General features: G+C 60.6%; 3 protein-coding genes across 4 annotated transcripts; 1 reads left to right on the plus strand and 2 right to left on the minus strand.

The window, feature by feature from the left end:
• Positions 1-695: 695 nt before the first annotated feature.
• LOC142086474 (immunoglobulin superfamily containing leucine-rich repeat protein 2-like) lies at positions 696-3,892 on the minus strand. The gene is made up of 2 exons (XM_075159535.1): positions 3,729-3,892; positions 696-3,205 (listed from the first exon to the last, which is right to left on the minus strand). The coding sequence occupies exon 2, from the start codon at positions 3,197-3,199 to the stop codon at positions 1,100-1,102; it is 2,100 nt and encodes a 699-aa protein (XP_075015636.1). The 5' UTR covers positions 3,200-3,205; positions 3,729-3,892; the 3' UTR covers positions 696-1,099.
• Positions 3,893-9,278: 5,386 nt separating this feature from the next.
• On the minus strand, positions 9,279-18,431 carry LOC142086877 (protein PML-like). Of its 2 annotated transcripts, none has more exons than XM_075160552.1 (10): positions 18,378-18,431; positions 17,462-17,563; positions 16,112-16,679; positions 15,137-15,714; positions 14,644-14,696; positions 14,062-14,142; positions 13,756-13,972; positions 12,999-13,051; positions 10,150-10,306; positions 9,279-10,056 (listed from the first exon to the last, which is right to left on the minus strand). In XM_075160552.1, exons 2-10 carry the CDS (start codon positions 17,511-17,513, stop codon positions 9,482-9,484), a joined length of 2,334 nt encoding a protein of 777 aa, XP_075016653.1. In that variant the 5' UTR covers positions 17,514-17,563; positions 18,378-18,431; the 3' UTR covers positions 9,279-9,481. The 2 variants fall into 2 exon arrangements, with proteins under 2 accessions (XP_075016653.1, XP_075016652.1); XM_075160551.1 differs by having other exon boundaries at positions 17,462-17,567; positions 18,378-18,425.
• On the plus strand, positions 18,316-24,379 carry STOML1 (stomatin like 1). Its single transcript, XM_075160554.1, has 7 exons — positions 18,316-19,088; positions 19,279-19,385; positions 19,531-19,680; positions 20,182-20,385; positions 21,241-21,460; positions 22,081-22,296; positions 23,397-24,379. The coding sequence occupies exons 1-7, from the start codon at positions 18,941-18,943 to the stop codon at positions 23,597-23,599; spliced, it is 1,248 nt and encodes a 415-aa protein (XP_075016655.1). The 5' UTR covers positions 18,316-18,940; the 3' UTR covers positions 23,600-24,379.
• Positions 24,380-24,722: the final 343 nt, after the last annotated feature.

Here is a 24,722-nt window from a genome sequence, read left to right on the forward strand (position 1 = left end):
GGGGGGGCGGGATGGGACCGGGGGGGGGCGGGGCGGGCCGCCCCCGCCACCCCGGGGACCGGGCGGGGGGCGCGGAGCTGTCCAGCCCCGCCGGGTGCTGAACGGCGCACCGGGGGGCGCACCGGGGAGCGGCGGGGAGCGCAGCGGGGAGCCCCGGCACCCACCGGGCAGCAGCAGGGCTCGCAGCCCGGCACCCATCGGGGAGCGGGGAGGGGATCGCACTGAGGAGCCCTGGCACCCACCAGGGAACGGAGAGCACCGCTGGGGAGCGGCGGGGACCGGGGAGCCCCGGCACCCACCGGGGAAAATAGGGATGCACCGGAGCGCGATGGGCACCCACCGGGGAGCGGTGGGGACTGGACCGAGGCGCGGCAGGGACCCACCGGGAAGCGGCGCGGAGCGGGGAGCGGGGAGGATAACGCCGAGGTGCGGCGGGGACTGCACCGGGCTGTGGCGGGGTTCGCACCGGGGCTCGGCGGGGCCGGACCGGGGAGCGGCAGGAACGGACCGGGGAGCGGAGGGGGACTCACCGGGGACCGAGGGAGCGGCGGGACCGGACCGAGGAGCGGCAGGGACGGACCGGGGAGCGGAGGGGGACTCACCGGGGACCGAGGGAGCGGCGGGACCGGACCGAGGAGCGGCAGGGACCCGCCGGGGACTGAACTGTTTCCAGAAAAAAAAAAGGTTTTGGGATATCGGGCTTTTTTCTTTTACCTGTTTTCTCTCTTTTTTTCGTTTTTTTCCTTTAAGGGGAAAGAAAATACAGGGCGAGCGGAGGGCAGAGGTGGGCGGGGGACCGGGAATCGTTGCGGTGTTGCCGCCGAGCCAGGAGCGAGGACCGCCGGTACCCAAAACAGAAACGAAATCGTGGGAGAAACGTCCCGCCCGCATCGAGCATCCTGGGGGCAAAGTCCCTTCCCCGGGGACCTGCCGCCTGAGGGAGGAGGAAGAGGAGAAGGAGGAGGAAGGTCAGGCCGGCGTCGCTGAGGATGCTTCGGTCTTTCCTCGGAGGAAAAGCAGCGGCGATGCGCCGGGAGGCAGGGGGGGCGTGCCGGGGAGGAGGTGGGGACCGGGGGGAGCGGAGGGGGTGCGGGGAGGCTCAGCGGGGGCGCTGCCGGTAGTTGCCGTTGATCTCTTGGGAGATGGTGACAGCCTCGGCGCCCAGCGGCAGCTTGTCGCTGTACTCGGAGCGGACCTCGAACTCCTCGCCGTTGGCTTTGGATTGCGACTCCGCCATGGAGCTGGCTGCCACGCTCTCCTCTCGCTCCAGCTCCGGAGCCCCTTCGGCTTCTCTCCTCCTCCTCCGCCTGCCTCCTTCGTCGTCATCCTCCTCCTCCTCGTCTTCTTCCTCCACGTCTGCTTCCCCCACCTCGCTGGGATTGTAGTTCTTCTCGGACTCCAGGTAGGAGGCGCGGGGGTCGAAGTCGGCGGCCATGTGCTTCTCCATCTGGTCCGGGTTCTGGGCCTTCATGATGAGCTTGTAGGTCTTCCCTTGGTACTTGGAGAGGAGGTGGCACCACGTGGCCCCCATCAGGGGTAAGGTGGCCAGCACCAGCAAGAAGATGCTCACGACCACGATGATGATGAGCGAGGGGATCTCTTTTTTGGTGGTGAAGACCACTTGTACCTGGCAGTCCTCCCCCAGGTAGGTGAGACACACAGAGTAGTTGGTACCAGGGTTCAAGCCCTGGAACCAGTATGAGTTCACCCCTTCCTCGATCTTGGACCACTGGACCAAGGCGTGGCCCTGGCTGCTCTCCTGGCACAGGTAAAGCATCCTGAGGTGGACCTTCTCAGGCTGCATGTAGGTGGGCGTGAGCTGCACCCGGGCATCGCGCTCCGACACATCTAAGGCGATCACCCCCAGGTCGAACGTGTGCTGCTTGAAGTCGCCGCTCTGGTTGAAGGCGTGGTTGGAAATGTACTTGCTGGTTTGCGCGGAGCCACACTTCTTCTCAAAGGGTGGAAGCTGGAAAGGGACTTGCCCGTCTCCCGCGGACTCTGTCCCAGCTGCCGAGGATGGTTGGCTCTGCCGGGTGGGACCGAGGGGTTTGTTCCTCTCATCTGGCATGAGCACACTGTTCTTCGCTCCCTTGGCCCCAGGCTTCTTGTCACCTGGCTGTGCTTTACCCCCCAGTGGGTCCCTCCCGGGCTGCAGTGGGTATTTCTGGGTGCCCGCCACAGCCACGTTGACCGAGGTCTGATTGCTCCCCATTTCGTTGGTGGCCAGGCAGGTGTAGGTGCCTTCTTCCCGCTTGCTCAGGTGGGGAATCACCAACGTGCCGTTCTTGAAGACCAAGAAGCGCTCAGGGTCCTGTTTGGGGAGGTCCTTCCCAGCGCTCTCCTTTGGGTTCCCATTGAGCTCCAGGGTTTGGCTGGAGGTGCGGATCTTCCAGCTCACTTCGGGCAGCGGGGTGCCCGTCACGGCACAGTGCAGTGTCAGGGTGAAGCCGTCAAAGAGCTCCGTGGTGTCCAGGTTGGGGTAATAGGTGAGCTGCACGGTAGGCGAGGTGCACTGCACGTCTGGGATCTTCCCCACCGGCACTCCTCGGAGCTGCTCTGGGAGAGCACAAGTGATGGAGTCCTTCTCGGGGATGGAGATGAGCGTACTGTCCATCCACTTCTTCAACCACTGGAGCTTGCAGGAGCACTCAAAGGGGTTGTTGTAGATCTGCAGGTGGGAGAGGGAACTAAGTGAGTCGAAGATACCTTCTGCAAGGGTGGTGAACTTGTTGTTGTTGATGCGTAGGGACCGGAGGTCCTTCAGCGTGTGGAAAGCCCCCTGAGGCACCAGAGCCATGTGGTTATTGTTCATCTTGAGCAGCTGGAGAGCGCTGAGGTTGTAGAGGTCCTGCCAGGGGAAGTCCACGATCTGATTGTGGCTGATGTCGAGGTTTTTCAGCTGCACCAGGATGGCAAAGGTACCGGGCTCGATGGAGCGGATCTCGTTGTGTGCCAACCAGAGGGAGGTGACCTGGGTCACCTCCACAAAGGAACGTCGCTGCAGCGAGGTGATCTTGTTGGCCGAGAGGCTGAGGGTGGTCACGTTGGAGGGCAACCCCGTGGGCACCACTTGAAGATCCTTGTAGGCGCAGTCGGCAAACTGGTGGGCGTACTTGTCCACGCAGGCGCAGGGCTCGGGGCACGCCCGGGCCAAGCCGAGCAGGGCCACCAGCCACAGGGACAGCAGCGGGGCCATCTCCCCCTGCCAAGGGACACAGGGGGCTCTCAGGGCTCCCGCCCCCTCTCCCCGCCCCGCTCCCGGCCCCGGTCCCCGCCCGGCGAGAGGCGGCGGCGGGGCCGCGCCCCATTGTCTGTGCCCGGCTCCCCCCGGCAGCCGCCCCCGCGCCCCTCGCTCCTTCGCATCCCCTCTGCCCCCTTCCCCTCCTCTCCCCCGTTTTCCTCCCTTTCCCCCCCGGCTCTTCCCACCCTTCTCACTCTCTTTTTCTTGTCTTGATTGTGCTTTTCTTCTCCCCCCCCCAAAAAAAAAATTAAATCTCGTTTTCTTTCTTCTCTGCTTTAATTTCTCCTTTTCCTATTATTTCTTTCGCTTTTCTTTTTTCTTTCTTTCTCCTTCCAGCCTTTTCTCTCTTCCTCTCCCCACTTTTCTCCCTCCCTTCTCCGTCTCTCCCTAGTTCTCTCCTTCCCTATTTTCCTCTCTCCCCTGAGCCCCCCCTTCGCCCCTGTCCGTCCCCCCCCGCCGCACCGGGGGTGACCCCGCACCTTACCCGCTCCTAAGTGGCGTTAAGCAATGCGCAGCCCTTCTCTTCGCCGTTACCGGTCCTCCGCATCCTCCTCCCGACCCCCGTCCCTGTGGCACGGAGGAGCCTCCGCCAGCCCGGACACGACGGTGAGGGGCGCGGCGAGGAGTGGGAGGACCCCACCCGTACCCCCGCACCTCTCCGGGCTGAGCTGCGAGCCGGAGCGGGGCCGTACGGGCACTGGGTTGCCGAGGAGAGAGCGAAGGGAGGAATTAGCATTTCTGCCAGCCTCCCCCTCCGCACGGCTGCCCCCTCCCTCCTCGCCACCCCTTTCCCATCCCACCACCCACCCACCGCCGCCGCTCGCCAGCCTCCGGCGGGGACGGAGCCGGCTGCTTCCCGGGGCGGGCACGGCACCCCCCCTTTTTTCCCCCCCAAAATAACCATAATAAATGCCCTCCCCGCAGAGCAACGAGTACAACTCACACGCACTTGGCAGCGGCCATAATCCAGCCCCCCTCCCCGCTTCCCGCTTTCCCTCCGGGTCGCCTCCCCCGGTCCCCCCCGGAGGGACCGGGACGCCGTCGGGTCGGATACGGGACACGGCTACCCCCGTCCTCCCGGGACATCGCGGGGCCGCAGGCCTTTGGGAAGCCCTTGTGGACGGGGAACCGGTGCTCGGGACCCAGCCCAGCCCTCCCGGTCGCCCCCCGCGGGGCTGCCGCCCCCCCTGCCCGGGCGATGCGGTATTTCTGCGGGGCGATGTGCGGCGTGTGCCGCCGCCCCAGCCCGTCCCGTCGCGGGTGGTTCCCTTCTGCAGGGCGCTAATTGAATGCAAAGAGCTTTTAGACATTCGAGCGGAGGGGGAAGGAGACGCGGGGGGGGGACACGGGGGGTTCCCGGGACGGGGCCGCTCTCCCTCCTCTTCCTCCTGAAGGTTTCAACCCCGTGGAAAGGCGCGGTAACGGGAAGCCCCCTCTCCCCTCCGCACTTTCGCCTCGACATGGGGGTCTGTTCTCCCACCCCACCCCCCCGGCCCTGCCCCTCGCCTCTCCCCCCGCCATGAGAAACCCGAGAAATCATTGATTTTGTGAGCGGGATCGATTCCTGCCCCCCGCCCCCCCCCCGCCCCCCGCCCCGCACCCCTCCATCTCAGCCCCACCGGCGGCTGCGCCCGGGAGCTCTGCCGGGGGGGCCGGGGCGGGCTCCGCATGGACTCGGGTGGGTCATCCCGGTTCCCCCGGTGTCCCCGATAACGGTTCTGTCGCGACAGCCAGCGGCCCCGCCTAAAGCTGCGACCCGGCCCTGCGGCTACCCCCGCCCCCCGCGGGGGCTGGGCACGTCCCGGGGGGGTCCGGGGGTGGGGAGTCTCGGGGGTCTGGGGGGGGTCTCGCCGCCTCCCTGCTTGCTCGCAGGCAGAGTAAAAGCCCGGTCACCTCTCCCTCGGGGGGAGCCCGGCTCCGCATCCCCGCCCCGAGGCCACGGGGATGGGCGTGTTCTCCCAAGGACGGAGGGGGGGAGCCGGGAACGGAGGTGGGGTGATGGCTGGAGGGGCAGAGAGGGGAAGCTGCTTGACAGCAAAATGCCAGGTCTGATTCTCGATGCCGGCTCCAGGCACCTCTGCTTTCCCAGGAGCCGTGTCCAAAGTCCCCCAGCCTGACGCCTGGTGCCCGGGGACCACCTCGGCCAGAGTGGTCGGCCTCAGTTTCTCTTCAGCCCTGCGATCTGAGGGCTGGTGGGTCGCTGACACCCACGGGGTGGGCGAGGTGCTTGGATGATGGGTGGCCACCAAAAATGCCTTGTTTCCATGCAAGTGAACCAACACCGTCCGAGTGTTGCACCGTGGCCACCTACACCACGGCTGTCACCACGCTCCCCGACACAGTTTTGGACCAGCCCAACTGACATCCCCCAGAAAAGCCCTGGGCATGGTCCAGGGGACTGTCCCAAGCAGATGGACAAGGCCACCTCAATTTGAGGGGCTACAGGGATCTGCAGAGGGGTCAAGCAGGAGGGAGGCACCGCTTCAAATCCAGCGCAGACATCTGCAGGGCAGCGCTTCCACGTCTCCCTTGCTGCTGGAGCGGAGTTTGAACCGCCGAGGTGCTCTCAGCATCTCTGGGGCTGAGCCATGACTCACTCCCTTCCCATCCCCGCGGCTGGCTGGTCGCCCAAGCATGCCCTCACCCTTACCGTGACACTCTCCCAAGCACTAGCAATTTGCAGCTCGGGGAATTACGGCATCGCACATTTAGAGTTGTGGTTTATAGGCATTTTTTTTTTCCCCCTTTCTGCTCACTCTCTGAACGCCCACAGGCTGTCAGCCTCTCCCAAGCCCCACGGCAGGGAGTCCCATGGTCAGTGGGGCAGCACTTGAGAGCTCGGCATCTCCAAGCATGTATGTACCCACACTGCTCCTCACCCCTCGCTGCTGCGTGTCAGGTTATTGCATGTCTCCACGCCGCCATGGGGCTGCGGGACCGTGGATCAGCCCTTGATGGGACTGACCCATGGCTGGGACTTGGGCTGCAGAGCTCAGGTGGGAAACACAGGGCTGCAAGACTGCAAAGTTGCTTTGAGAAGCATGAAAGTAGGTTAAAATGCCACAAGGATGTGGCCAACATGGAGAAGATGCTCGCTTTCTGGCTTGGCTGCTATCCACCGCACTACGCTGAGCTCTTCTCAAGATGCCTTCATTCATCATGCAAGAGGAAGAAACCCAAATGTCCTAGATACGGTGGCAGCGTTTCAGGAGCATTGAAGGCAGCGTATTGTGCTAGAAATGGGTCAGGGGATGAGGCACGTGTGATGGGATGGATAACACATCCCTCCTCCTGTTCCTGAGGGCCAGACCCCAACCTACACATTCTGGAGGTCATCGTAGCATGAAGCTGCATGGCATGGGTTACATCATCCATCCACCTGCCCATTCATGCCTCCCCAGCGGACACGATGTGTGGGGTTTGTGACACCATTTGTGCCTCAGTTTCCCATGGGCTGAGCGCAGGGAACAACAACAGTGCTCTGCGGTGGCTTTTCAATCCCTTCAGATGAGAGCTCCAAGAAAGGACGGTGGAGGATGGAGGCCTGGATGGATGGATGGATGGATGGGTGCATGGGTGGATGGATAGACGGGTGGATAGATGGATGGGTGGGTGAATGGATGGATGGATGGATGGATGGATGGATGGGTGGGTGGGTGGGTGCGTGGATGGATGGAAGAGCAGGCTCTGGGGCTGTCAACCTCTCCTTCTCACACCAAACCTGCCTCAGCCCCAGGCACCCTAAGTTTCAGCCTGCTCCTAAACATGTGACAAGTAGAAGCTGGGCTGGGGGCCAGATCTACAGCTGGTGTTGACCATCGCAGCTCTGGGCACAGGTGTCCCACTGGTATAAATGAGGGCAGCCTCCCAGCTGGAGGAATCACTGGACCACCACTGCGGACAATGAGGGTTTGCTGATTTACACCATTAACCTCCAACTGGTGTCTGAGGGAGGAGCCGGAGGAGCCCTCCTCACCATGCTGGTCAGGGGCATTGCCTGTTTAAGGAGGAGAAGGCCAAGCTCCCAGTTTGGGCTCTTCTGGCTTCTCTAGCTTCTAGCCGCAAGCCAGCTCCTCCAAGTTCAGGTGAGTGCTTCAAGCCACCACCCCGGGAGCATCCTGGCTGCAGGACCTGGTGGGCCAGAGACGATGTGGCTTCTTCTTCCATCTAGCCAAGGCTTCCCTCAGCTTTGCCTCGTCACTTCGCCGAATATTTAAGAGTTCTGCTCTTGGTGGTCCATGGGATGCAAACCTGTTCGGATGTTAGCAGGCTGATGTTTTTATTAGAAATATAATCCAGGTAACCTTTCTCAGGCTTACTGGGGCAAATCCTTCTCTGCCTTGGACTTCCACCCACCCTGGCCAGCCCACCTGAGCGATCTCGCAGGGCATAATCAAAGGCAGAGGAACCGGCCCTTTGGCTCTAATTAGTTTTGCATGATTGTTGGGGGAAGAAATCCATTTTCATAAACAGAAAGGATTTATGCTGCTCCTTCTTGCCTTTTTTTTTTTTTCCCCTCCTGAGTCCCAGAGCACTTTGCTCGGGGCTAGCAGGGACTCGTTTTATGAATGGTTTAGATTGAGCAATGCATTATTAATAACAGCCAATCAAGCAAGCAGCATATTATATATCATTTCAGGAGATTCGCTTAATTCAGTAAAGTTATTTATTGCTCTAAAAAAAAGCAGAGAGACTCCGATTCTTCCTTATACCTCTGGCTTGGAGGGGGATTTTCGTGTGGGTGGAAGGGAGGTCCAAGCGGGGCTGTACCAGCCTGCGAGTGTGTAGAAGCTGGAGGTGGAAGCTGGTGGGACCTTTGGGGAGCCCTCACCCCGCAGGGGTACCCCTTCCTCCAGGGCTGGGGCTTGTTGGGTGCTGCTCTGCTCACCCTGCGGTGACAAACCCTTTTCTAACCGGATGAATGAGCTTTACGGCAGCTCAGGGCAAAGAAACAGCTAATCTGGCTCCCGCAGCCCATTGACTTCGCTATTGTTTTACAAGACTTTGATGAGGCCGGTGACAGCAGACAGATGGGGTCTGCTCTCCTCCGGCTGTGCCCCTTGTAGAGGCTGCTCCCCGCGCACAACCCTGTATCAGCCACCAGAGAATCCCCAGGGTGAGACAGCATCGTCTGAATTTGGTGAGAAGCCCTGCGTGCCGCCGTGTCGTCGTGGGGGCTCCTTTGGGATTGCTCCCTGTGAGGAGCTGCAGGGTGCTGGGTCTGTCCCGATTCTTCCCTGAGCCGGGGAAGGGAGCAGGCAGGACAGGCAGGGGGGAAGGCAGCCCCTTGCCTATCCCTGCCTCGCTGGCCGAGACCCCGCTCCAATAGTTCACAGCTGTGTCCAGGCCACTGCGTGTTCCCGGGGGGCTCCCAGAAGATGGGGGTCACGTTTCTTCCCCATCTCCCCCCAACTTTCCAAGCCTGGCAGCTCCCACCGCACCCTCTGGGAGAGGAGACCTTCACCGCATCCCTTTCCTGCCCATCTTCACCCACCTCGACCCACTCAGAGGCTGTTCATCCCCCCCTACCCCTCTCTCTCTGTGCCCGATGCCGCAGACCAGACGCCCCGGTGATGGTCGCAGTACCTCCCAGGTACGGAAGGGACAACCGGTGGGCTCCAGGGATGCGTGTACGTGTGAGACGCGTGGGTGTGCGTGTGCCCAAGTGGGTGTGGGTGTGCGTGTGCCCAAGTGGGTGTGGGTGTGCGTGTGCACAAGCGGGTGTGGGTGTGCGTGTGCACAAGCGGGTGTGGGTGTGCGTGTACAAGCAGAGGACCGGTCCTTGCGCGCCCGGCCGTGTGCGGCTGTACACAGAGGACACCTGGCGGTGTGTGTCCCGCACTGCCTTGTCGCACACAGCCCCGGCTGGCGACACCGCTGGCAACCTCTGCCTGTCACCCGGGGGGCCGCATCCAGGCTGCGGGGCGGGGGGGCAAGGTACCTGCTGCGAACAGCGCTCCGAGTATCTCCCTTCCCGCCTGGCTGGGAAAAGGAGGGGTGGAGACACCCCAATAAATGACGCTGGGCTGCGCTGTGTAATTGATTTTTATAAAGATATTCATTTGATTGGGTGGTTTCTTCCCTTTAGAGCTGACCCAGGGTCCTGAACCTTTTAAGCCCCATGCTGGGGAAGCAGAGAGGGTCTGCGAGTCCTGTTCGATGCCGCTGCGAGCATCCCTGCATCCCTGGCGGGGTTCGCCTGAGACCTGGCCAGCTCAGCTCACCCCACGGTTGCGCTCACACCTCTTCCAGCTCCCAGAGGATGAGGTTGCGCAGGGCCAGGATCTTGGCCGCCCTCCTGGTGAGCAGCTTCTCCTGTACCAGGGGTTGCAGGACGGTGTAGCTCTGCAGGTTGCAGTGGGTGAACATCATCCCCGCGTCGGCACGGGTGGGGAGCTCCAGGGCTCCCCAAAGCTCCTGCAAGGCCTTGGCCATGGCCAGCGCGCTGCCCTCGTTGAGCTGCCGCTGCAGGTGCCTTTTCAGCAGGTTCCTCAGCTTGTAGGAAGGGGCTTTGGGCAGCTTTTGTTTCATCAAGGACAACATATCCACATAACCACCCACAATGTGGCAGAAGTCCACTTTCCTGCCCGTGGCATCCAGGGCTTTAAAGAGAGTGGACAGCTCCGGAGCCCAGAAGTTATAGATGATGAGGATGGGTTTGGGGAGCGAGGAGAGGTACCAGAGGAGGTGCTGCATCCCCACCTCTATGGGGACACCCTGGGAGAGCAGCGCCAGCACCGACTCGGGCGTCTGAATCAGCACCTTGAAGGAGTGCTCTCCGTTGGCCACTGCCACCTCCGTGATGCGCTGAGCTGTGGAGGGGAAAGGATGGGGCTGGAGTAAATATTTGGGGGTGCCCCTCTTTGTCCCCCCAGCCCCCTGTGCCCGGGAAAGGCAATGCTCACTTTTCTCGTCAACCTTCAAGCTGAGGAACACCAAGGTGCTCAGCTCCGACCCGTTGTCCCAGGGGCTGGAGGGGCCGGTGCTGTGGTGGGGTGAGGTGCCGTTCCCAGACCACGTGGGGCTGGAGGGCTTCTTGCCGTCCTTGGGCCTGCTGGAAGCCTGCAAGAGATTGGGGAAGGGGGCCAAGTCCCATCTGCCTGCTTGGACCTGGCTGGGAAGGCATGAGGAGCACCCTTGGGTGCACCATTGGCCATGGGCAAGGACCTGGCTGTGAGCAATGCAATGAAACCCAGAGGGTCTGATGTCCCGGCACTGCCAGGGGTGGGTTGGGTGTGCGTTGTGTCTCAGGAGTGGGCTGGCCATGGGGACCTCTACTGAGGGCCCAAAGCCAGGATCTGGGCCAAGTGAGCAAAAGCAGAGCCCTGAATGCAGCTCGTCCGAAGCAGGGGGTGGGATCCAGGCAGTGGCCAGAGGGACACAACACGCAGGTCCGGGGACTTGCTGTCCCTTTCTGCACATCTCATGTGGATGCAGCTCATGCAGGGACATAAACACGGCTGAGCAACCTTACCACATGAGATACCGCTCGACTTAAAGGTCTGGTTGGTGTCTAGAGGGAAAGAGGATTGAATCGAGCCAGGAGGAGGTTTGGTGCCTCTCCAGGCTCAGCAGATCCAGTGCCTGCAGCGGTGCTTCCCGAGGGTGAGTAAAAGCAGCCACACCAACCACCCCCTGCCCAGCCTCAGCAGGGATGGACATCCACAGAGAATACCTCCCTACGGGAAGAGTAGGACAGCAATGCACTCAAGAGGTTCCAACCTTGGTTTTCCTCCCTCTTTCCCTCAGGGACAATCCTGCACCCCTGGCCTGGGCACCCTGCAGCGATGGGGGGGGTCCATCTCCCTCCGCACCAGCTCTCTGCATCTTCACCTGCAGCCCAGGAGTGGTGGAAACGTGGCTGGACCGGTGTCTGCAGGCACGTGAACAAAACCAAGCGCTCCCCGGCTCAGGGAACGTGGGATCGTTTAAACGCCAGGTTAAAATTAGGTGTTTGAAGGGCATATGGGGTTCCTCTGTCTGGGAAGGGGCAGGAGAAGGATGGTACCGGTGGCTGGGTGGTGGCAGTGACCCGTGTCCTCCTTGCCTGGCTGTGCCCAGAATGACCCAAATGGCCTGAAGGGAGTTAGATGAACCAAAATCGGCAACAAAATGTGATCGCAGATGCTCTTGTTACCCAAACCAGCAACAAGCAAATGGAATTTCTATGCAAAAAAAAAGGTTTTATCGAAGGGTTAAGCAGAGAGGGAAAACGTGCGGGATTTTTGGAGAGAAAAATCACCCACACAGAGACACACGCCCGTAGCACCACGATGGCCGTGGGCGATGGATCCAGGCAGAGCTGGGCGCTGGCGATGCTCTTGCGGCTTCAGCTCAGCGCGCAGAGCGTGACAGTCCCCAGGTGAGCCCACGAAGGTTCCTCCCCAGCCCCAAAATCTCCTTTCAGATGTCTGAGCCTCTAGGCAGGTCCTCAGCCCTTGCCCTCCACCCCCTGAAGGCTGCAGCTTCCCAGGGCTGCATCCCGCTGCCTCATCCCATGGCTCAGCCTTTTTTCTCACTCAGCTGCTCTTTTTTCCCCCTTTTCCAGGCTTTAAACCAATTTTTCCCAGCTCTCAAGCTTGCACTTTTCTAGTGCTCAGCACCAGAAAACCGGCGAGATGTTTATACCCCTGGGACCTCTCTTTTTTCAGCCTGCACCCTTAAATCCACATCGTACCAAAGGATGCTTGATTCACGCAGGGATTTCTCACAGCAAGCTGCTAACATCCCCAAAAGCCCCAGCCTCAGGATTTTTTGGACTAGCAGGGAGTGGGGACAGGGTTTTAGCCCCACAACTCTTTTTTTTTCCCCTCTGTTAAGAGATGAATCAGGAGAGCAAGGAAAAACAGCAAAGGTAAAAAATGAATAAGGAAGCCAGCAGCAGGCTGAGATTTAATCTGGAAACAGCTTTATTGAAGAGTAAGAAGAGCTGCTGCATTGGTTTATACAAAAAAAAAAAAAAATATGGGGCTGTTAACCCCTCATTTAGCCAGTGCTGGAATCCCTCCCTGATCCCAAATCAGCCACGCTCGCCTCCATTTCCAAAGGGATCCCCTGCTCGTGCTCGTGATGGGGTACCTCGGCGGGGATCCCATGCCCTTGGTTCATCTAACCACCTCGGCCAGGGCCATTTGGTTGCAACACCAAATGTGTTGCATTTGTGAAATGTCACGGCCGGGAGCTCGGAAATGTCACTTTGGGGATGCTCAGGTGGTCCCTACCTGCTCTGGTGGCTCCCGGCAGCTTCTCAGCTGTGTAGGCACAGGAGGGATGAACTCTCCGAGCACGGATGCGACATTCAACTCGCAAACTTGATTTTTACAGGGAAATCGATTTTTTTTTAAGCTGAGAACAACCTTCCCCGCGAGGCGGAAAGGAAGAAGCCGTAAGGACCGACTCGAAAGGGTCATCTTGGGGCATCGGCTGGTGAGGGATCCCACCTCAGAGCAAATCAAAGTGGGGTTTGCTGCCTGCGAGAGAGGACCTGGCTATTCCAGAATACCAGGAGATACCGGCAAAGGTCTTAGCCCAGGAGGACTAGATTTGGGATGGCCCAGATGCCCTGCCGCTTGGGAGCAACCGAAGGGGAAGAGAAAGATGCAAGCAAGTCTCTGACTGATGCTAGGAAGGGAGAAGGCTCGGGTCTGAGCATGGCTTGAGGAAAGTAAAAGGCACCCCAGAGGTGTCGGGGTGCAGCTGCCTCTTCTGCCTGCGGCGTGGCTCAGCAAGGAGGGAGGTCTGGCATTACACTCACCGCCGTGTCTTCCTCGCTGTCCTCCGAGCTGCAGATGATGATGCTGGTGACTTCTGCGGAAGGAACAGGAGGGTGCTGAAGCTTCAAGACTGTGATTTTTGGATCCCACCGTTTTTCCCCGTGGGAGGACTGACCTTATCTCCTGATTTTTGCAGCAGAGGGCAAACGCTTCTACCAGGACTACGAACCACCCGGCCCTTGGGTGCTCTTGGATTCACCCCCAGTGGGGGCAACCTCTCCACTGCTGCTTCACCCCCACGGGCCCTCTACCAGCCTCTCCAGAAGATGCATTTCATCCTCCCTCCTCTTTGCAGAGCTGAGCCTGGGAGCCCTCGCTGCGGGATGCTGCAGCAGGCTGGAGTGGGGCTGGGTGAGCTCCGGGAAGAAAATGCGTTTTGCTAAAAACTGTAGTGTTTTTTGCCCCAGGAAATTCCAAAGCTCCTGGAACAGGAGGCAGGGGAGCCTCTGTGCACACTTGCCCTGCTGCTCTGCTCTTCCCTGGGCTTGGTTTTGGCTACCTCGGAGGCAGGACCTGGAGCTGGATGGAGCTGGATGGAGCATCCGCATCCACCCCTGGGCATTGCTCTCGTATTTACCTCCTGGGAACCAGCTCCCACCCTCTGCTTCTCTGACCCAGGGGAGATTGGCCACGGCTCTGAGTGCACGGGGGGTGCAGAGAGGCTGGGAAAGATGGGGGACCCCCATAAGGAGAAGGAAGAGATAGGGTAACGAGGAGGACCACGTCCCCGGTCCCCACCTGCATCATCATTGTGGCAGCTGGCGGCACGGATGCTGCTGCAGTTCTGGCTCGGCGCGGAGGTGCTGGGTCCCCTTCCGCCATCCCGCTGGCTTGAACTGGGATCGCTGGGGACTGGCGTGTTGTCAGACTCCAGCTTCAGTAGCTTGGGTGAGATCTGGCTGCCCTTTTCCACGCAGTGCAACATCCGCTTGGGCCATGTGGTGACGGGGACAACCTGGAGAAAGGAGAGCACGGGGGATGTAAAGTGCTGGGGTGGCATCTCCTGGTCCCTAAAGGCTCCTGCCTGGCCGGGGCTGTTCTTACTGGGCTCGTCTGCATCTCCGCGAGGCTGATGGTGAAGGTGGACAAGATGCTCTGGCTCTCGGGCTGGACCGGCTCCTCTTGCTGCGGAGAGAGTGCGGAGCAGCGTTAGGGTGAACCTCGAGACCACCGACCCCTCTGCAGGGCTGGGGTGTCCCCGAGCAGCAGGCAGAGCCGGGGGGGGCAGGCAGAAACATCCTCAGCAGGGGGGAAACTGAGGCACAGCCCGGCCCTCCAGCTTGGCTCAAGGCTTATGGTGTTTGGCAGTGCTACAGCCGGGGAAGCCTACGGTTTTCCCTGCTAAAAACGAGGGATGAAGCAGCAGGCTCGGAGAAGCGGGATGCGGTAGGAACACGCCTGGGTAGCGGGAAACGATAGCTACAAAGCAGGTTCTTCTCTGCCCAGGCAGAAAGAGCCCTGGGGGTTTGTTGGTAACAAAGAAGTGGGAGTGGTGGGCTGGGAAGGGGAATGCGGTCTCTTGGGAAAGGCTTGCAAAGGTGAGAGGAAGGGGGGATCCACGTCTTGGCTGATGCAGGAACCCTCCCTGCACGGCAGCGCACCGGGAAGAAACACGGACAATCTCACCAGGTCGTTCTCCAGGGCCACCTCGACCACGGGGACAGCTTCGGAATTGGTAGCTGCAATGGAGAGAGCAGGGCTGTAATCCCAAATTGGAGCCTCCGGAGCTCCCACCCGACCCCAGCAGCAGCCGAGCTGGGAAAAACCTGCCCAGCGGCTGCAGCAAGGAAGAGACAGCTCTGGTCTCCTTCCCCTTTCCCAGCCCTTTGGTTTGGGATGGCCCAAGGGGTTTAGGAGCCTCTGGGAACCCAGAAATCAGCATCAGCAGAGCCTGTCAGATTGGTGGGAGACCAAAAAGGGGCTCTGGCTGTATAAGCAAAGGAGCACATCTTGGACCAGTGGAAATAAGCACCCTAAAAGAGTGAATTTGGGCTCCTTTTGCTGCAGGGAGGTGGCTCTGAACCCTGCAGAACCCAGAGCTGGGTATTGGCTTTCTGAGCTGGCCCAAGTCCCCGCTGCCTGTGGGGTGCCTGGATCCACCCCCGTGGCAAGTCCTGACCTGGGTGCCCGGTGACGCGTTCCACCAGCGCCTGCAGCCTGGCCCGGCACTCGGCCATGTCCCCGGGCTGCGCTCGCTCCCCGGCCGCCGGCGGCTGCAGCCGCTGCAGTTCCTCCAGCGAGTCCTTGATGAAGGGCTGCATGTCCATCACCTCCTGCTCCGTGGCGTAGAGGCTCATCTTCTCCACCAGCCGCTCGCCCGCCTCCATCCGCCGCAGCACCCCCTCCACGTGCTGCAGCTCCCTCGCCAGCTCCCGCCGGCCCTGCTCCTGCCGCGCCTCCACCAGCCCCAGCAGCTCCTCTTCCTCCTGCCGGATCAGCCGCACCAGCTGCTCCACGCGCTGCCGGATCAGCTCCCGCATCTCCTGCTGCGCCTGCTCCAGCCGGGCGGCCTCATCCTGCAGCGCCGCGTAGGTGGCCTCGAAGCCGCTTCTCTTCTGCTTCAGCTTCTGGCTCATGGTGCCCAGCTCCTCCTGCCTGCGCTGGGTCTCGCTGTGGATGTCGGAGAAGGGGGCGTGCTGGCTGTCCAGCAGCGCGCACGAGCAGCACAGTGGCTTCTTGCACTTCTGGCAGTAGATGCTGGAAGGAAACGGGAGCATCCTTCAAAGCCGGAGGGAAAAAAGCATTTCCACTGTGCTGGGCATGATTCCCCCTCCCCCAAGGGGCAGCTGAGGAGTTTAACGAGAGGGGAAACTGAGGCACAAGGCAGGAAAGGGTTTTGCCTCACATCACCAGCTGCCGATGTGGGCATGAAGCTGGGTGTTCAACCCACTTTTGCTCCCCTCCCTCCTCCCGGGGACCTGCCAGCCCCGTATCACACCCTGCTCCTGCCCGAGGTCTCATCAGGGCTGCAGCAGTGATGAAGGCAGGAGATGAAACCCCTTTAGCTCTGCCCTCCCGGCAGAGTTGGTCCTGGAGCAGCAGCCCCAAAGCCCTTGGTGCAGGATGGGACCTGGGGATAAGGTACCACTCTCACCTGGAGATGTGGCCCTGGTTGGCATGACCAGGACTGGAGCAAAAGAGGTTGCAGGACTTTCTGGTGTCTTCCAGGAACCGATGGGCTGACTCAGCACGAAGGTCCTCCACCCTCCTGGCCTCGTGGCTCCTCTTCTTGAAGAACCACTGGTGGTCCTCAAAGCACTTGGTGCAGAGGAAGTCCTCGCACTCAGAGCACCACACCGCCGCCGTTTCTCCCTGGCACCGGCTGCATCTCGGGCCACCGCTGTCACTGATCTTCTTGTAGACCTTGAGCCTGGCCTGCAGGTTGGTGAAGAGCAGGTTGTCCATGTCGGGGATGCCGCTGGCCTGCGGGATGGCCGTCCGGCACACGGGGCACTGCCCGATGGGCTTGTTCTCGCTCAGGCAACCGAGGCACAAGGTGTGGAGGCAGTTGAGAAGCTTGAGGTTGGGCGATTCCTGCCGGCAGCCCTCGCAGAGGACGAACTGGAAGTCATCGTTCACTGCGGGCGGGTGGGGTGGAGGGGAGCACGGGGATGTACCCGGCTGGGGTTCCATCTCCGTGGGGGCAGTGGCACCGTCTCCATCTAGGTGGGATGGGGGGGAAAGACCCCGTTGGAGCAGGTGAGATGGAGGGGGACGGGAGGCTCAGTCCCACCCGTGGGAGCCATGCAGGCTGTCCGTGGGCAGTCCACTTTACCCACCCCGCTGCGGGGAAGGGACAAGGGAGCCGCAAGGCGGGTGAGCGGCTCCTCTCCGTCCCTCTTGCCGAGGGCGAGTGGGTGGCAGCACCCCGGCAAGGCAAAAGGGGGGCTCCCGGGGAGATTCTCTGGCTGCAAAGGGTTCCTGCCCTCAGCGTGGGACCCTCGGAGGCTCCCCTCCTCCCTCCCCAACCTCTTTCCCTTCGGGGAATTTTGGATTTCAAAGCTGGGGGGAGGGGAACGAAGGCTGCAAAGCGATTTTTCTTTCGCTTTGCTGCTGCCGCCTCTTCCTGCCCTGCGAGCGGGGAGGGCTGGGGAGGGAAGGAAGGGGCCCTGGCGACCGTACCCCCCGGTTTCTGCAAAACCTCCCGGGCAGCACCGGGATGCTGGCACCAGCCCTGTCCCCAAAGGTGTCCCCCTCCCCACCCCTCGCCCTCCCGGGCCTCCCCCAGCCCGGCGGCGCAGGCAGGAGCCCCCCGAATAAAGCAGAGACCCCTCCCTTAACCGCCTTCCCCCCTCCATGCAATGATTTTGCGACCTAAAAAACAACGCCCCCCCACCCAGGCAGGCAATCCCCGCGGCTCCCTTTGGGGGGGCCCTGGGTCAGGCTTTGCCCCCCGTCCCCGTCCCGCCTCCCCCTCCAGAAAAGCGGGGAGCCCCCCCCTTACCTGCCGGGGGGCCGGGGTCGGGCGGCCGGGGGGCGGCGGGGCTGTCGGGCATGCGAGCGACGGGGCGTAGGAGCGCTCACCGGGGACTTTCGTTTCCCCAGCCTGCCTGGGGGAGGAAGAGGAGGAGGAGCTGGCGGGAAGAAGGCGGGGAGGGCAGAGGGGTTCCCCGGACCGGAGAGGTGCGCGGTGCCGGGGGGGGCTGGTCGGTGGGACGGGAGCGAGCCGGAGCCGGGGTTCCCCGCTCCCACCCGGGCAGCGCCCTCCGCCCTGCCTGCTCCTGCCTCCCCGCTGCCCCGGGGTGCCGGAGGAAACTTCGGGGGGGGTGAGGATGCTGGCATCGGGGGGGGATGCTGGCACCGGGGGGATGCTGTACCAGGGGGATGCTGTACCGGGGGGATGCTGGTACCGGGGTGGGGAATGCTGGTACCGGGGGGGATGCTGGTACCGGGGGGGATGCTGGTACCGGAGTGGGGATGCTGGCACCCGGTGGGTCGGAAGACAAAGCTCTGCTTCAGCTGCTAGATTGGACCCCCCGAGCTGTGCTGGGGTGCATGTCTGGGTGCCAGCTTGGCTGCAAGGGCTGCTGCTGTGTCTGGGGCAGTGTCTCAGGCCCCCACTTCAGCCGGGGGGGGCTTTAAACCTGCCCTATTGCCACCCCCCATCCTCGGCAGCACTGCTCCGGGCTGCTTTTTAGTCTCCACTACCCTTTGCAGGCCGGTGAGATGGGGTGGGGGGGCTTTGTCATGGTGAGAAGGCCACACCGGAGCAGCAATCACTGGGAAAAATACCTCTCCCCGTTCCCCGTGGGGCTGGGGTACCCTCCGGAGCCCCCCAAGGTGTGTGTGCGATGGAGGACCCTGTCTTCCCCATGGCTGGCAGAGCAGTTCCCGGGCAAGGCCTCTCCGGAAAAACTCACCGAGCCGTGAGCCGTGAGCCGTTTCGTCCCTGTGCCGTCAGCAGCCACATGACAGGCGGACCAGGAAGCGCCAGCGGCTCCCTCCTTCCCTGCCGCAGCATCTTCGCTGCGGCCTCCGGTCCCCACGGCCACGGGGCTGGTGGCCGGGGACACCCCAGGGTTACCTCCCAGTTCCAAGGGGGTGCGAAGCGGAGGGCGGCTGCGGGGCCGCGGCTTTTGTCTCCCGGCTCGGCTCCTGCCCAGAGGGTCGCGAGGAGGATGTGAAGCCCCCAGCTCCCAGCCTGGGTGAGACCTGGGTGAGACCCCGGCACAGAAACCCCCTGAAGGATTTGATTTCTTCTAGCAAGCGTGATAGCAGCAGGGCTCGTCAGCTCTTCTCCGGCATCTCTCCGGTTGCACGTCAGGGCGGGGAGGGTTGCAGGCAGCCGGGCAGGGACGTTGGATCCGGTCGGGGGCAGGCAGAAGCTGTGCTGGCCACAGAGGGGGCTGCGATGGCAGCGGGGAGCCGGGCTTAGAGGGCTCTGAGCACCGGGAGCGAGGTCCCGTGCCAGGCACCAGTAACCATGTTCAGCCGGTCGGGATACCAGGCCCTTCCCTTGGGAGACTTTGACCGCTTCCAGCAGTCCAGCATCGGGCTCTACGGTGCCCAGAAGGGCTTCTTCTCCTTCGGATCCAAGCAAGACCCTCTGGGGCCAGCCGGGAATACTGCAGGTGAGTCCCAACCTTAGAGGAGAGTTGCTGCCTTCCTCCCTATTGCCACCTTTGCTGTAGGGTGTCGCGCTGGCTGGGTGCTCCCCACAATGCCAGCTTCCCTGGGGTGCAGGGAGGAGGCTCGGATGGGGGTTCACAGGCAGGGAAAGGGGTTTTGGAGCAGGTACATCCCCCTGTCACCCCCCTGCAGATTCCTCCCAGGGTTGGCTGTCCTGGATCTGCCATGGGATTATCACCTCCTTGGTCTTCTTGCTGATGGTTGTCACCTTCCCCATCTCAGGATGGTTTGCCTTGAAGGTAAGGGAGGAAAGCAAATGAGAAGTGGGATGACAACCCATCCTCCGTGGGGGGGACCATTCCCGGCTGCCCCTGGTCCCATTGCTCCTGGCACCGCAGGACCCAGGGTTTTGCTTCTGCCCTGGTCTAAACTTTCCTGTTCCAGATCGTGCCCACCTACGAGCGAATTATCATCTTCCGCCTGGGCCGAATCCGGGCGCCGCAGGGACCCGGCATGGTCTTGCTGCTGCCCTTCATCGATCACTGGCAGCGAGTGGACCTGAGGACGAGGGCCTTCAATGTGCCCCCCTGCAAGGTGAGCTGCCTTGGGCCTCAGGGCAGGATGGAGAGACGTCTCTAAAATACACAGAGCAGGTGGATTTTGGGATGGTCTGACTCTTGGTGCCGTGCATGGACCCAACTTTCAGTTCCTCCATCCTCACGGTGAGGCGAGGGGGGTTGTAGCTGGTTCTGTGAACCCACAGTCCTCACCTGCCTGTGGTTGAAAAGCAACCCTTGACTTTGCACACCTTGTTCAGTGCACGTTCCTGGCTGGAGACATCTTAAAAACATCAACCCTTATCCTTCCCAGATGTCTTTCAGTAACAGCCCAGTGCTGGAAACTGGCCTCACCATTCAGACTGGCCCAAACTTCATCATTTGGGTTGGTTTTGTTTCTAATAACCCTCTTAATAAAGAGATCTAGAGCCAGTTGCCAGCTGGGAAAAAAGTGAATGCCTTTGCTGCCAGGCTCTATGCACAAGGGTTGGGCTGTGGGGCAAAGAGGGGGAGAGATCCTGACTCCCCTCTGCCCCAGGTGACCTCCAAGGATGGGGCGGTCATCTCCATGGGTGCCGACGTCCAATTCCGGGTGTGGGACCCCGTGTTGTCCGTCATGATGGTGAAAGACCTCATCGCGGCCACCCGGATGACGGCGCAGAATGCTATGACCAAGACCTTGGTGAAGAAGAGCCTCCGCGAGATCCAGATGGAGAAGCTGAGGATTGGGGAGCAGCTGCTGGTGAGAACTGCCCCCGCTCTGCACAGAGTCCCCAAGCCCCCCCCAGATCCTCAGGCTCTTGATGTGGAAAAAACAGTAAGAAAAAGCTGTAGCTGCTGAAAGTCCACCTGGCCATGGACCTGGCCAAGGAGAAGAGCTGGGAAGACGTGGTGATTAGTGGGGAGCAGACACCTTCAGCCTGTGGGTCTCTGGAGCTCTGTGGCTTATCTCGAAGGGCTTTGGCCACACAGAAAAGCCCACGTGTTGTTGGCACAATTCCAGGCTGAAATTCCACCTCCATATCTCCACCAGGAAAATATCTGGAGGGGGCTGCAAAGTGGAAAAGGCTTTTGGGAAGAGAAGCAGGACAGGGCGGTGGCAGAGGGACGATGACTAGTGCCCACAGTCGACCTGGGCCAGGCCAAGAGCTTGTGGGTTGAATATCTGCAAGGAAGGATATAAAAGGAGGCTGGGGAGATATAGTGGTATCTCTGGGGTATCTGGGGTAGTTTGGAGGTTAGAGATGCTGCCTGGTGGAGCACCATGCCAGCACCATGCCAGCCCACGGAGCCCAGGGGAGAGCGAGGAAAGGGGCCAGCTCGGGAGGGAGCCAGAGAAAGGAGAACAAGCCAGACCTGTCCTCCCTGTCCTGACCTCCTCCAAGCCAGGAGAGCAACTGGCCAAGCAGGGTTGGACAGCTTGGAGGAGATGGACTACTGAGCCTGGTTCAACACCCTGCATTTAAAGCTGGTGGGTGGCAGAAGTATAAGCTATGGGACTGCCCATGGTTGGGGGTGCTGTGGTGGGTGGTCTCCATGACCATACTCAGCTCTGCCTGGGCTGCCAACACCTTTCCCTTTCTTCCCGGATCTGCAGCTGGAGATTAACGACATGACCAAGTCCTGGGGCCTGGAGGTGGACCGGGTGGAGCTGAGCATGGAGGCCGTGCTGCAGCCACCCCGGGAGAACCTTGTGGGCCCTCTGGTCACCATGCCACCCGTGCCCGGGCTGGATGGCACCATTCAGCAGCTGGCTGCCCATTTCTTCAGCAACACCCTGGCTCTGGCGGGCAGCGGGACCGGCGCTCCGGAGGCAGGTAACCAACCCAGAGCCACCGTTTCTCTGCTGGGGGATGTCCCCCCTGCCCGACGACCTTTGTGTCTGCTGGCTGTTTGACAGAGGAGTCAAAGTCTGAGAGATATCACGCTCCTGCAAGCACAGTCCCAATAGGCTGGCAGGGAGGAGGAGAGAGGACTGCTTTGGGCACAGCTCCGTACGGCACGTGGCACAACACAACCTTTCTAACAAGATGCTGGAGATGGGACTGGGGAGGGCAGGAGCAGATCTGTAGGAGCCTGGGCTCAAGACCAACTTAGTCCTCAGCATTTCCATCAGGCAAACCCAAGCCTGAGCTTGCTGAGAGAGTCAACATGGGTTTTTTTCCAGAAGCCCTGCACCAATTTGTGCCTCCCTATATCTTTCAGGGATGATTTTCCACCCCCTGGTAGCAGGGGAAGAGTAACCCATGGCAGACAGAGGAGCAGGCAGTAGGAACTGGCAAAACCATATTGTCCTCTTCTTGCCTTGCTGGAAACTTGCTAGATAAGTGGGTTTCTTTGCTCTGGAGACCTTTTCTGGTGGGTCTATGCAGACCAGCAAAGCTCACCCACCCAAAGGTGTCCCCGCAATCCACTTCTGTCTCATTGTCCCCAACAGACAGCGTGGAGACGGTGAACGAGGTGGAGCCTCCCACCGCTCCCCTCCTTGCTGCCGCCAGCAGCGCCCGGAGGAAGCCCAGTGTGGATGAGCTGCTCTCAGCGGTGGAGCCCGTCCTCTCCGAGGCCCTGGTCGGCCAAGTGGGAGCATCCTACCAGGTCAACATCACCCTGCCCAGCGGCACCCAGAGCACCTACTTCATAGACCTCTCCTCAGGTCACCACTTTTCGGGGTTGTTGTCTTGGAGGTGGGAGGGTGTTTGGTGCCTGTGCCCCCTTTGCATGCTGCGAACCCCACCGAGCTTGGTGGTAGGGGGTCCCAAACCAAGCCCGTTTAGTAGCTCCGTGACAGGCACCCCAGGGTCCATCAGCTGAGCACTGCAGTTTGATGACCGTGGCCTTGAGTCCATACTCCCTGAAAGTCCAAAGTATAATTTGTTTTGGGTTAAAACCATGAGTCTTCCTTCAGAAAGAGAGTATTGATAGAAGATTGGCAGCTAGGTCTCCTCGTGGCTGGCCAGGTGGGATGGCCAGAGACGTCAAGGTTTGTTGGTTCTTGTATGCCACCAGCCCAAAGGGGTAGTGATGGAGGGACATGCATGGCCAGCGCCTTGGGCCACTGCCATGCTGGAAGATGTCCTCCCAGCATCCTAATCCATTCACCTGTGGGTGCTGATGGTTTTCCTGGTGGCCATGTGTGCTGGTTTTGGCTGGGATAGAGTTGATTTTAGAGTAGCTAGGATGGGGCCATGTTTTGGATTTGTGCTGGAAACAGGGTTGATAACACAGGGCTGGTTTTGTTGCTGCTGAGCAGGGCTTACACAGAGCACTTTTCTGCTCCTCACCCCACCCCACCAGCGAGTAGGCTGGGGGTGCACAAGAAGTTGGGAGGGGACACGGCTGGGACAGCTGACCCCAATGACCAAAGGGATATTCCATACCATATGACGTCATGCTCAGCAATAAAAAGCTGGGGGAAGAAGGAGGAAGGGGGGACATTTGTAGTGATGGCCCCATACTAGCTACTATGAAGAAAATTGACTTTATCCCAGCCAAAACCAGCACAACCAGCCCACCATGGCAAAAGTAGGACAGGGCTTAGAGGTGGACCACTGTAACAGGACATTGGTGGAGCAACACAAGAGAAATTTATCTCCATAAGGAGTAAGGACTCCTGTCTCCAAAATCCCCCTGTCAGGCCCTTGTCTGTCACTTGGCCCAACTCAACCCACGTGAAACAGTGGAGGAAACACCGGCAGGAAAGGCTGGATCCTGAAGACTTCTGTTTCTCCCTCTCCCACCCATCGTGTCCTACAGGCAGCGGGCGAGCTGGCCGCGGCGTGCCCGAGGGCAGCCCCGACGTCATTCTGGAGGTGGCAGAGAAAGATCTGCAGGACCTCTTCTTGGGCAACCTGCGCCCCTTGAGTGCCTACATGAGTGGGAGGCTGCAGGTGAAAGGCGACCTGCACCTTGCCCTGAAGCTGGAGGAGCTCGTCAACGCGATGAAGCAACGTAGATAGAGCATGCGTGTGGGTGCGTGTCTGTGTGCATGTGTCTTTGTAGGTGTGCAAAAGCAGAGGACATATAGGGGTGCTGCGCGGTGGGGGCCTTGCCCTGCTGGAGCTCGTACTCCTTCACTGTTGGGTGAAGACCTGAGCAGGGAAACTGAGGCTGAGCTCCATTGCTTGTCCTTGTCCTTGGTTTTACCTTCCCTGCCCATCCTTTGCCTACAACGTTACGGGGTGGGAACCAGTTGGCACCCCAGCGTGTGCCAGTTTGCTTCCAGGTCCCTTGGCCAATATGCCACCAGGGCACAGACCGATGTCCTGCTGCCCCCACAACGGGCTGCATGGCCAGGTATCTCAGACTGGAAGGGGCATGAGCTGAGCAGATTGGACTGGGAAGAACTTGGGGACACTGTGGCCAAGGACGGTAGTCATGGAGTGGGGTGGGCAGCCAAAGTGGGGCACGAGGGCTGGCTGGACCAGGCTGGGATGCCACCAGCGGGCTGGGGTTGGGGTCCAGCGTGGCACTACTGTCGGGATGCTGGCCTTTATGGGGAAGGAGAAGAGGTGGCGATTTGGGCAACGACCTTCCTGGAGGTACCCGAACCTTCCCGACACAGCGGTTTGTAATAAGTCATTGCGCTAATTTGTGCTTCAAAGTGCTTTTGCATGCGTGCAAGGCCTGTCCATGGGAGGCATGTGGACTGTATATAGGCGTATATAGATACTTATTTATTTTGTAAGCTTCCTTTCTATCAACTCTCCATGGACAATAAACCTCATCTGCAGCCTTGCACTTGAGCAGCGATGGGCTGATGACTTCTGCAGGCAGATGGGGCTGCACTCCTCGGTGCCTCAGTTTCCCCAAGGGACCCCAGGGTGCTGTGTAAAGAGGCCATGTGGTGGCCAGGGCGTAGGAGCTGCTGCCAGTCAAGGAGGCTGCGTGGTGTGGCTCCATCTCACCATATGGTCGTGATGAACACATGAAGTCCCGCCACGGTGAGGAAGAGTTGTCAGGATGCGGCACGGCCTCTCCAGGGATGCTCAGCTCCCCTACAGCACACAGCACCCCAGGGGTTAAAATGTCTTGGAGCTCCAGGCAGCTTTACCAGCCCTCAGGATGTTTTGCTGGACCAGT

This window comes from Calonectris borealis, chromosome 11, assembly GCF_964195595.1.
Source record: "Calonectris borealis chromosome 11, bCalBor7.hap1.2, whole genome shotgun sequence".
In the NCBI taxonomy this organism is placed as follows: domain Eukaryota; kingdom Metazoa; phylum Chordata; class Aves; order Procellariiformes; family Procellariidae; genus Calonectris; species Calonectris borealis.

Coding starts and splice junctions, on each gene's coding strand:
- LOC142086474 (XM_075159535.1), bottom strand. CDS start 3,199: ATGGCCCCGCTGCTGTCCCTGTGGCTGGTGGCCCTGCTCGGCTTGGCC.
- LOC142086877 (XM_075160552.1), bottom strand. CDS start 17,513: ATGCCCGACAGCCCCGCCGCCCCCCGGCCGCCCGACCCCGGCCCCCCG. Junction 14,143..14,643: donor TGGCCCTGGAGAACGACCTG/GTGAGATTGTCC, acceptor CTCTCTCCGCAG/CAAGAGGAGCCGGTCCAGCC. Junction 10,057..10,149: donor CTTGAAGGTTGACGAGAAAA/GTGAGCATTGCC, acceptor TCCCCTCCACAG/CTCAGCGCATCACGGAGGTG.
- STOML1 (XM_075160554.1), top strand. CDS start 18,941: ATGTTCAGCCGGTCGGGATACCAGGCCCTTCCCTTGGGAGACTTTGAC. Junction 19,681..20,181: donor TCAATGTGCCCCCCTGCAAG/GTGAGCTGCCTT, acceptor CCTCTGCCCCAG/GTGACCTCCAAGGATGGGGC. Junction 21,461..22,080: donor GACCGGCGCTCCGGAGGCAG/GTAACCAACCCA, acceptor TGTCCCCAACAG/ACAGCGTGGAGACGGTGAAC.